The 12500-nt window shown below is 33.9% G+C and overlaps 1 protein-coding gene across 1 annotated transcript in view; it reads right to left on the bottom strand.

Moving 5' to 3' along the window:
• The window catches only part of LOC137655238 (putative leucine-rich repeat-containing protein DDB_G0290503), a 54334-nt gene that overhangs the window by 41394 nt on the left and 440 nt on the right, over positions 1–12500 (bottom strand). The window contains exons 1-3 of the mRNA XM_068389122.1: positions 11293–12500; positions 10897–11107; positions 9063–9232 (exon numbers count right to left, since the gene is read on the bottom strand). The exon at positions 11293–12500 is cut by the window's right edge and continues 440 nt beyond it. Coding sequence (XP_068245223.1) covers positions 9063–9232; positions 10897–11107; positions 11293–12500 — 1589 coding nt within the window. The remainder of the gene's footprint in view (positions 1–9062; positions 9233–10896; positions 11108–11292) is intronic.

Raw genomic sequence — 12500 nt, 5'->3', positions numbered from 1 at the left:
TTTGAAGAACAGTAACAACAGTAAAATAAGATATTTTAAGAACAGTAACAATATTAAAATAGATCTTTCATAAATCATCTATAAAAAAGAAACTTATGTTAGCCTGTTTAACATAAGAAAACATTTGTTCCTTATAATAAGCTTTGGTCTTGCTGCTCCAGCATTCTCTCAGAAATAAAGTAGTTTCTGTACTTCCATTTAGTCCATTAATCCTATATTTTAGGTTATTCTTCATCAACACTACGTTGGTTGGTTGAACAATAGAATTACAATTCAATTTATATAAAGAAAATATAGGTGAAAATTCATCCTCATCATCATTATCATCATCATCTCCTCCACGCGTATTGACGCAAAGGGCCTCAGTTAGATTTCGCCAGTCGTCTCCATCTTGAGCTTTTAAATCAATACTTCTACAAATACTTTTACAATTTAAAAGGTGAAAATTAAAAAAACAAAAATATTTTTAATCTCCAATATTATTTAGCAATTATTGATAAAGGAAAACTTTTGTCGTTATTTGAAAAGGGATATTTAAATATTGATTTTGAAATACATGAAAAAAACATTAATTACTCCTTCCGATATCAATATAGGTGAAAATTCAAAAAACAAAAATATTTATAAACTCCAATATTATCTAACAAGTATCGATAAATGAAAAGTTTTACGGTTATATGAAATGGGATATTTCAATATTGATTTTAAAATACATAAAAATAACATTAATTGCTCCTTCCTATATCAATACAGATGCCCGAAACATAACTTGTAAGCAGTTTGAAAGGAAATAATTCCTGACCATTAGTTGAACGACCATTTATATGCATATGAACGTATCCGTCCAATTACCTATTCAGGAGGAATACATTATATTGATATTTCATTAAGCCAGCCTCCAATTTTCGGACAATGATGATGAAGATGATGACAATGATGAGATAAAAATGTAATGATGTTGATAATTTACATGTTAGCGGGGGGGAGGGGGTGGGGGGAGAACAGCAAATTTCATCTTAGTCATGTATGAGGGATAATTTTATTAGAGTTGGAATGTTTTAGTCAATTACATGCTGTTGAATAAAATAACAATCACTTGTTTTTTTCTAATTAAGGTCAATTTTGTACTAGGTTGGCCAGGGCACCAGCCACCCATTGAGATACTACCGCTAGAGTTATTGGATCCCAATCTCTGGTTACGGCTCATTATTTTCTTTGCCTACACATACACCGAATAGTCTGGTCTATTCTTTCCACGTTTTCTTCTGTCCATATACACTTGACAACGCTGAAAATACAAAACAATTCTTATTCGCTGACGGGGTTAACTACTGCTCTGTAATTGTTCAGTGGCTACTTTCCACTAGGTAAGGGAAGAACAGACTCTTTAAGTATGGTAAGCAGCTCTTCTATGAGAAGGACACTCCAAAATTAAATCATTGTTCTCTAGCTTCGGGTAGTGCCATAGCCTCTGTACCATGGTCTTCCATTCGCTTGGGTTAAAGTTCTCTTGCTTGAGGGTTCACTGAGACACACTATTCCATCTTATTTCTCTTCCTCTTTTTTTTAAGTTTTTATAGTTTATATATAAGAGTTCTATTTCAAAGTTATTACTGTTCTTAAAATATCCATTTTAATTGTTCATTACTTCTCTTGTAGTTTATTTCTTTCTTTGTTTCCTTTCCTCACTGGGCTATTTTTCCCTCTTTGAACCCTTGGGCTTATAGAATCCTATTTTTCCAACTAGGGTTTTAGATCAGTTCATAATAATAATAATAATAATAATAATAATAATAATAATAATAATAATAATAATCCCAGCAAATTCTTGATATCATATAATTTCCTAAGTTACTTTAGCTGAGATAGCTATATCTAATTATGCATATAATCAAAATAAATTATGCTTGATTTTCATTCTCACACTTCACCTATTAGAAGTAATTATAGTGATGACAACGAAGCTCAGCTCCGAATTTTAAAGGAATTTGCAGGATATAGTTTTAGATATAAAAGATGATATTCAGGAATAAAGTTTCTGATAATATTCGAAATTCTATCATTTCCTTGTTATTTTGTATGTGATTGAAGAAATCTAGCAGTATTACAGTAGGTTTCATTGAAATGTATACACAGGGGCTACGATTCGTTCTATGATAGTCTCCTCTCCTCACGCATCATATACTCTCTTATATGCATTATACGTTTTCTATGAACTTCATTAAAGTTTTTTAAGGGATCCTCATTCAATACGCACGTCAGGTTGCTTCAAAATATTTTCGAGATACTGTTTGTGACTCATGTTCTTGAATGCAACGATACTTTTCATTTACAATACATTACGATGTTTTGATATTAATATTAATATTTAACATATAAAGATTGATTTTCTCACAGGTCCTATTACATAATACAGATAAATTCAATCTACAAATAACAAATCCCTCTAGCGAAAAGTTGCCAGAGAACTTCAAATCAATCAATCAATCTAGCGAAAAGTTTGGGGTCAGTAACCAAAAGAGGCATAAATTAGATTTGAAATTATTTGTGAATTTTGATATCAGTTGAGAAGATACTTTTGAGTGTTCCTCGTAATGATTTTATTGACTATTGTGTGATTGTCAACACAATGAATTTTGAATGAATTACTTCTAATAGGTGAAGTGTGAGAATGAAAATCAAGCATCATTTATTTTGATTATATGCCTAATTAGATATAGTTATCTCAACTAAAGTAACACAGGAAATTATATGATATTAAGAATTTGCTGTTATTATTATTATTATCATTATTATTATTATTATTATTATTATTATTATTATTATTATTATTATTATTATTATTATTATTATTAGCTAAGCTACAATCCTTGTTAGAAAAGCAAGATGATATAAGCCCAAGGGCCCCAACAGGGAAAAATAGTCCAGTGAGGGAAGGAAATAAGGAAATAAATATACGATATAAGAAGTAATGAACAACTGAAATAGAATATTTTAAAAACATTAACAACAATAAAACAGATATTTCATATATAAACTATAAAAAGACTTGTGTCACCTTTTCAACATAAAAACGTTTCCTGCAAGGTGGAACTTTTCATTTTAGATTGAATTGAAAGCAGAATATCCTGAGGTTGGTGAAATTACTCTGAAAACTCTTCTTACTTCTACATACCTATGTGAGACTGGCTTCTCAACCACGAGTGTCATCAAGATAGAATATACAAATAATATGGACATTCATTCTCCATTGCGCGTGGCACTGTCCCCAATTGAACTGCGACTGGATAAACTTACAAAGAACATTCACCTTTCACATAAAGGCTTTAAATGTTTTAAAGGCCACTTATGCTGACATAGGCAAAGGACACTGGCATTGCCTATCAAGCAGTACAAGGCCCTAGATACTGACCATAATAACACATTACCAGCATCCAAGCCCCTCTCCCCCCAAGCTAGGACCAAGGAGGCCAGGCAATGACTGCTGATGACTCAGCATATAGACCTATAGGCTCCCCCAAAACTACCATCCTTAGCTCACAAGGAGGGTGAAGTTGCAACAACCAAAGAAACCAACGCGTTTGGGCGGGACTCGAGCCCCAGTCTGGCATTCACCAGTCAGGGACGTTACCACATCGGCCACCCCAACACTAAATAAGAAATTATTAAGAAAATAAAAAGCTTATATGATATTGTATCATTTGTTTATAAAAGGGATATAAGATAAACTAGAAAAGCACTCTAAGAAGCCAGACCTCGACCACGGCAGCTCATTTCTCGAAACCACCTTGCTTTTCCTAGAATTAATTTAGACCGTAAAAGTTTCGGGTAATTCGGTCGACATTTTGCTCGACTTTGACCTTGACCTTTAACCTAGGACTTTCAAAATTGAATCACTTCCACGTCTCAACATAACAATTAATCCCTGAACGTTTCACTACTTTATGAGAAAATTTATGTCCAGGAAATTGTTCATAAACAGACAAACAGACAAACGGACGAAAACATAACCTCCTCCCAAGGATGATTTCAATCTTCCACATATCGTTTAGTATATTCTCCTAGTAGCATTGAAGGTTTGTGTAAGGTCCAAGCTTAATTTCATGAAACCTTTTTAATTTCTTCATATTAGAAATTTCTCCGGAGAAAAGCATGGCTTTTATTAATTTGAAGATTTTCCTTTTTTCGTTTTCCTCTCCCTTCATCCTAGCCTCTGTAATTCTTTTTCTTTTTTATAGAAACAAAAAAGACTACCATACTGGTTATCTCGAATATTAAAACCTCTGCTTTGTTATTACATCTAGAACGGGTAAGTTTATTGAACGTTTATAGAATTATGGAGTTTCCATGCCACGTAAATTTGTTAATAGTAACATATTTCTATATTACAAATGATATTGAACAAAAGTCGTAGCAACCAATTTACATTGTAATCCAATTCAAATTTTAACTGTCAATAGATAGGAATTTTGTTCCAAATATTGAACAGACAGAATTAGGAACCTTTTTAAACGAAGGGCTACTATGATATTGCCTGTAACACATGTGATCTTCATGCTTTCAGCCAAAAATTTTATAGTTTCAAAGCAACTATTTCGAGAATAAAAACACAGGGGGAAATTCGTTTTGTGGAAATTGCTACACTGTTAAAAAATCGTAATTTTACCCTAAAATTCTCCTTAAGAATATACTGTTCTCAGCTGTATTTCAGTAAATACAGGCGACCGTAATTTTTACCCTACTTTGTTATTATCTTTTACGGATTGGAAACCGTAAAATCACTCCTTCACGTCAATATAACCGTTTTTAAAAAAGGTAAATGCCTGGCAACCTCTATTCCAGGATTTTTACCCATTTTTGTAGCAAATTTTTAAGTGTATGCATAAGAGTCAATACAATTAAAAATCAACATAAACCACGTGTCCATTGAAGGGGATAAAAGTTCATATTGACCCTAAACCCCTGTCCACACGATCGAGCATGCCCGACGGGCAAACAGTGATACCAGGCCACAATAGTTAGTGAAAATGAGAGTTGATGACGTTAGAAGCGGGAAAACTAAAGGCAGAGATCTGGCAACATTGTATTATGCCAGATCCCTGTCTGTGGTTTTCCCGCTTCTGACGTCATTAACCCTCATTCTTACTAACTATTGTGGTTTGGTATCACTGTTTGCCCGACGGGCATGCTCGATCGTGTGGACAGGGCTTTACTCTACAGTACATATTTATGACAATATCAGTTTTTTAATTAGAATGGTTTTGACACAAATACTTGTGAACATATTAAATCTACTTTCAAACACTGAATCACAAATAGTTTTTAACTTTACAGCTAGAGGACCGTCGTAGAAAAACTTGTAAAAAGGAAAATAACTTCATAAAGAATGAAACCTGAAAGTAAAGATAACTGATAAAAAAAAAATATTTTTCCACCTATATGTCTATTTTAATTTGCAAACGTTTTTCTCGTGCAATCCCAGGTTTCACAGTCAAACTTTTTTCTTTAAAAAGTAGAGTCGCGACCCCCATGCAAAACTCCCCCCCACCTCCACCCCCCACCCCTTTGATCCGCTGTTGTGTCATCTCTTAATATACGGATTATTCCTTCTTTATAGGTTTAACTCAAAAGGTTTCAAAAGCAGAAATAATAAAACACTGAGTTCTATAATTGTCGTAAAAAAAGTAGCTGTTGTGTGAAACAATCCCTGCAATAGGAAATATGCCAGTTCCCTACAAAGTAGAAAGTCTAAAACGATCAACATACTTGCACAGATTTTTTTTTAAATGCAGCTTTTGATTTTCCCAAATTTATGAATTTATTAAATATAATTTTCTTTATTAAATTTTCAGGACAAAATGCCAGTCATATCAGTTTTGAAAGTCTTAAAATTCTTAAAACTGCAAAAGTATCCGCCAATATTACTGTAAGTGGATGTCTACTGCAGCTGTTAGGCCCATCATCACTTCAATGATCCCTTTAATGTACTTTTTTTTCAGGAACGAACTCTTGCGTTAACGTTCTTTAACCCAAATGAAAAACTTCTATATTCATATATAAATCAAGGAATGAGATCTCAAAGCAATCTTCAATACCAAGTAACAAAACTGACATTTAATATATAGTTAAGTTAGTTTAATTATCTTACAACTAATATTTCTGTTAAATCTTCGAGAGATTAAGAATTTCATCAAAAATTACCTTGGGACGATAAAAAGAAAAATGAAAAATAGAATATTAAATTAACTCTACCCTTTCCTGAATATCATTTGAGAATAATTTAGTTCATTTAAAAATTCAGTACAACGAAAACTTCGTTATTGTTTGAATGATTATAATTTATCAGCTCTCTACTTCCCCGTCTTCCAATGGCCAAAAAGAATTACTTGAAAGTTTATAATAGGATTTGTTCTATCGAAATACTAATATAACCAAAGCCTAGATATATTCTTACCCCACAAAAAAATAGTTGAATTGAAATACGAATAAACGAATAAATGCGAAGATATCTCCAGCCGTAGTTTAACATTACCTACTAAATATTATGAATTCTTCAATTGCTTTACTGTATAAGTTTACTTTTATGGGAGATACAATAGACTAAACACCCTCTTCATTAAATTCATCCTGTACCCAGCATTAAAGAGCAAAAATATTTCAGACGAAACAAGCTCAATAAAGAAACAATAACATTTACTTCCCTCGACAATATCAGTAAGGATGTTGGTCCTGAAAATCACAATTTAATCCCTAGTTTTTAGTAATTTTAAGAGTACTGCAGTATCATTGCCCTTCCGTTTGATGTAGACTACTTTTTTGTTTTTTCATGTCTTACATGTCATATTTCTACGCTAAAACAAAATTTTAAAATTTTATTAAAAGACTTTTAGTTCGGCTTTCAAAGAAACGCCAAAAAATCATTTATCTTCCAATCAGTGAAGCTTTGGTTACCGTTTAGGAATAAGGCTCCTCGTTTGAAATAATTAAGAGAAGTTTCAATGTAATAACCTTATTTCTTTATCCGTATACCCGATATCGAATACCAGCTTTGGGAGGTCGCCATGCGGTTTCCCTTAATACAAAGCCAAGTTAACATTTTAAACCAGAGTTTGTTTTGAAAACAATGGCTAAATTCAATTGGGTAACAAATTTCAAACCTTTAAACCTAATTTAAAATTTAAATTCCATTTTCACCATATAGTGATATCGCAAAGACGAAGCAAATAGGACATCTCAAAGATAAAACAAATAGGACAACCACGAAGTAGTATAGATAAATTTATTTAAGATAAACAATGGAAACTAAAAAAATTATGTGAGTTCAAAAATTCAATGAAAAAGATTATTTACTGAAGATTCATAAATCTTAAATTCCAATGAAAGACTCACATAAACCAAATTAAGTAAAATTTTCTTCAATTGCCAGAACCAAACATTTAGGCAAAGTCTCCAGCAATCTGTTTTATCCAAATCGCTAGCGTTAATGGTCATCTTGTCAGAGAATGCCACCATAAAAGCAGCAAATTTAATTAACTTTTGGTTTAACTTACCAGAACCCTATTTTTGGATTTTCTAGCAAATATAGTTTGCCAAAGCTAGTACCAACCCTTATGTTCACGTTACAAAATGTTTATACCTCTTCATCAAGGAACGTAGCATACTAGAAGAACCTCAGCTTCTTTTATTTACAGAGCTAGTACCAACCGTTATATACACGTGACAAAAAGTTTATATCTCTTCATCAAGGAACATGGCATACTAGAAGAACCTCAGCTTCTACCTACAGAGCCAATCCAACCCTTATGTTCACATGACAAAGAATTTATACCTCTTCATCAAGGAACATAGCATTTTAGAAGAACCTTAGCTTCTTCTATCTAGAGAGCCAATACCAACCCTTATGTTCACATGACAAAGAATTTATACCTCTTCATCAAGGAACATAGCATTTTAGAAGAACCTCAGCTTCTTCTATCTACAGAGCCAATACCAACCCTTATGTTCACATGACAAAGAGTTTATGCCGCTTCATCAAGGAACATAGCATACTAGAATAACCTAAGCTTCTTCTATCTACAGAGCCAATACCAACCCTTATGTTCACATTACAAAGAGTTTATGCCTCTTCATCAAGGAACATAGAATACTAAAAGTACCTCAGCCTCTTCTATCTACTTAGCCAGTACCTTCTAGTATGTTATGTTCCTTGATGCAGAGGTACAAACTCCTTCTCATGTGAACATAAGAATTGTTACTGGCCCTGTAGATAAAAGAAGCTAATGGTTCTTCTAGTATGCTGTTCCTTGATAAAGAGGTACAAACTCCTTCTCATGTGAACGTAAAGGTTCGTACTGGCTCTATAGATAGAAGAAGCTGAGGTTCTTCTAGTATGCTATGTTTCTTGAGGAGTTTGTACCTCTTCATCAAGGAACATAGCATACCAGAAGTACCTTACCTTCTTTTATCTACAGAGCTAGTACCAGCCCTTATGTTCACATGACAAAGAGTTTATACCTCTTCATCAAGGAACATAGCATACTAGAACCTCAGCTTTTTCTATCTACAGAGCCAATACCAACCCTTATGTTCATATGACAAAAAGTTTATACCTCTTCATCAAGGAACATAGCATACTAAAACCTCAGCTTCTTCTATCTAGAGAGCCAATACCAACCCTTATGTTCACATGAAAAAGAATTTATACCTCATCATCAAGGAACATAGCATTTTAGAAGAACCTCAGCTTCTTCTATCTACAGAGCCAATACCAACCCTTATGTTCACATGACAAAGAATTTGTACCTCTTCATCAAGAAACATAGCATACTAGAAGAACCTTAGCTTCCTTTATTTACAGAGCTATTACCAACCCCTATGTTCACGTTACAAAAAGTTTATACCTCTTCATTAAGGAACGTAGCATACTAAAAGAACCTCAGCTTCTTTTATTTACAGAGCTAGTACCAACCCTTATGTTCACATGAGAAAGAGTTTATACCTCTTCATCAAGGAACATAGAATACTAAAAGTACCTCCACCTCTTCTATCTACTTAGCCAGTACCTTCTAGTATGCTATGTTCCTTGATGAAGAGGTACAAACTCCTTCTCATGTGAACATAAGTGTTGTTACTGGCCCTGTAGATAAAAGAAGCTAAGGTTCTTCCAGTATGCTGTTCCTTGATGAAGAGGTACAAACTCCTTTTCATGTGAACGTAAAGGTTCGTACTGGCTCTGTAGATAGAAGAAGCTAAGGTTCTTCTAGTATGCTATGTTTCTTGAGGAGTTTGTACCTCTTCATCAAGGAACATGGCATACCAGAAGTACCTTACCTTCTTTTATCTAAAGAGCCAATACAAACCCTTATGTTCACGTGACAAAGAGTTTTTACCTCTTCATCAAGGAGCATAGCATACTAGAAGAACCTCAACTTCTTTTATCTACAGAGCCAGTACCAACCCTTATGTTCACATGAAAAAGAATTTATACCTCTTCATCAAGGAACATAGCATACTAGAAGAACCTCAGCTTCTTCTATCCACAGAGTCAATCCAACCCTTATGTTCACATGGCAAAGAATTTATACCTCTTCATCAAGGAACATAGCATACTAGAAGAACCTCAACTTCTTTTATCTACAGAGCCAGTACCAACCCTTAAGTTCACATGAAAAAGAATTTATACCTCTTCATCAAGGAACATAGCATACTAGAAGAACCTCAGCTTCTTGTATTTAAAGAGCCAATACTAGCCCTTAGGTTCACATGACAAAGAATTTATACCTCTTCATCAAGGAACATAGCATACGAGAAGAACCTCAGCTCCTTCTGTCTACAGAGCCAATAGCAACCCTTATGTTCACATAACAAAGAATTTATACCTCTTCATCAAGGAACATAGCATACTAGAAGAACCTCAGCTTCTTTTATGCACAGAGCTAGTACCAACCCTTATGTTTACATGACAAAGAATTTATACCTCTTCATCAAGGAACATAGCATACTAGAAGAACCTCAGCTTCTTTTATGTACAGAGCTAGTACCAACCCTTATGTTTACATGACAAAGAATTTATACCTCTTCATCAAGGAACATAGCATACTAGAAGAACCTCAGCTTCTTTTATGTACAGAGCTAGTACCAACCATTATGTTTACATGACAAAGAATTTATACCTCATCATCAAGAAACAGCATACTAGAAGAACCTCAGCTTCTTTTATGTACAGAGCTAGTACCAACCTTCATGATCACATGACAATGAGTTTATACCTCTTCATCAAAGAACATAGCATACTAGAAGAACCTTAGCTTCTTCTATCTACACGGTCAATACCAACCCTTATGTTCACATGAGAAAGAGTTTATACCTCTTCATCAAGGAACATAGAATACTAAAAGAACCTTGGCCTCTTTTATCTACAGAGCTAGTCTTCTTTGTTTACATCTTTTTCCATATAGCATACTAGAAGAACCTCAGCTTCTTTTATCCTTCTTTCATTCCCGTGTAGTGTTTTTTAGATTTATTTTTCTAATTTTTTTATGTAATTTTAGGAGGAGTTCTCTCATTCACATCTATTATATACTTGGCCATCTTTTCCAATTATAACTCACTCATGAAATGTACTTTTGAATCCAACAAAATTTCTTTAGGCACCCTTTGAGGATATGACTGCATGCTAAAAAAAAGCTAAGCTTTTTCCCTCTGCAGGGCCAGCCTTCTAGATTATTCCAACAGAGCAACCATAAGGTTGACATCTGGAAGATGCATACTAGAAGAAGCTCATCTTTTTCCCTCTGCAGTGCACATCCTCTAGGTTACTCCAACAGAATTGTTTCTTAGTTGTATACTTTTAGATTTTGCTTTTTTATTTCTTCTATTGAACAAAATCTTTTTTACTCTTCAAAGTTCTCTTCTTTGATAACCTCTTGTAAGATATTTCTAATCTTAGCTTTTGGTTTGCATCCCATTACCTTTACCTTTATAATTTCTTCATAATCATCACAATTACTATCAGAATCTCCTTGTGTTCCTGAGCTGTTTGCTTCTTGATAGTCTTGAAGTTCCTTTTCAATGTTCTCACTTTTTCTTTTAAGATTCTCTCTCAAATCTGGAGATTGCCCAAGAATATGGCCTTCATTTTCTGTGTGTTTTTTTTTTTAAACATATTTTCAAAATAATCGATAATGTTTTCTAATATTTGGCTTTTTATTGTCTTATGGTATTCATTTTTCTTTTCCATTTTGTCTCCTTTCAATGCGTTTTCATATAGTTCAGTAAGATCATGAACTAGGCCTGTTTTCTCAGGTGCCATTTCCTCTTGTACTACTTTTCTTATCTGGGCCAAGGCCTTATCTTTAGTGGTCCTCCTAAGATGGTTTCTGAAGTCCCGAGGTTGTCCACGAAGATCGCCTTCTTTTAAGTTTCCTCGTATGACATTTTCAAATTTCTGGACATGCCTCTTTACATTACCTTTTCCTATTACTTCATGAATAACCTTCTTTATCTTTTCTATTTTCTCATCTTTCAGAGCCTCTTCCCATAGTTGAACAAGAGCATATACTAAGCCTCCCTTTTCTGGAAAGACCTCCTCCATTGCAATTTGTCTAATCTTTAAAAAGGCTCTATCTTTTGCTTTCCTCCTAAGATCAGCTGTTTGTTTCCGTCCCATTACCTTTACCTTTATAATTTCTTCATAATCATCACAATTACTAGCAGGATCTCCTTGTGTTCCTGAGCTATTTGCTTCTTGATAGTCTTGAAGTTCCTTTTCAATCTTCTCACTTTTCCAGAGGTTTTCATTTTGTTCTTCTGATAATTCCTCTTGTATTATTTGTGTTATCCTTGCCAAAGCAATATCCTTAGCTTTCCTATTAAGATTTTTTCTCAAGTCAGCAGATTGTCCACGAAGATCGCCTTCCTTTTTGTTTCCTCGTATGATATTTTCAAGAAGATGGCCTTCTTCCCTAGTATTTCTTCGTATGATATTTTCAAAATACTGAATACGCCTTTCTACGATGCCTTCTTCTATTTCTTCAAGTTTAACCTTCTTTTTCTCTTCTTTTTTCTCATCTTTCAGAGCCTCTTCCCTTAGTTGAACAGGATCATATACCATATCCCTTTTTTGTTGTGATATTTCATCTTGTGCAATTTGTCTGATTCTCACGAAGGCTACATCTTTTGCTTTCCTCCTAAGGTGTTTTCTCTCGTCCCAAGATTTTCCTTCAAGATCATCTTTTTGTTCCATATTTCTATTGTGCTCTGCGTCATTTCTAATCATTTCTTCATATTTCATAACATGATACTTTAACCTTTCTTTGTTTTCTGGTGAAGGACTTCTTTTTTGAATTCCTACAATTGTAGCTAAGGCCACTTGTTTGGCCTCCCTCTTTACATTCCTTTTGATTCCAAGACAATCCAGTTTGCTATTCCTTGTCTGTTTTGCATCGCCTTTACTCCTTTCTTCATATTCCAGAACAAGTTTCCTCACTTTTCCTTTGTTT

Source organism: Palaemon carinicauda, chromosome 16 (genome assembly GCF_036898095.1).
Source record: "Palaemon carinicauda isolate YSFRI2023 chromosome 16, ASM3689809v2, whole genome shotgun sequence".
In the NCBI taxonomy this organism is placed as follows: domain Eukaryota; kingdom Metazoa; phylum Arthropoda; class Malacostraca; order Decapoda; family Palaemonidae; genus Palaemon; species Palaemon carinicauda.
This window is presented reverse-complemented; position numbering and strand designations above follow the sequence as displayed.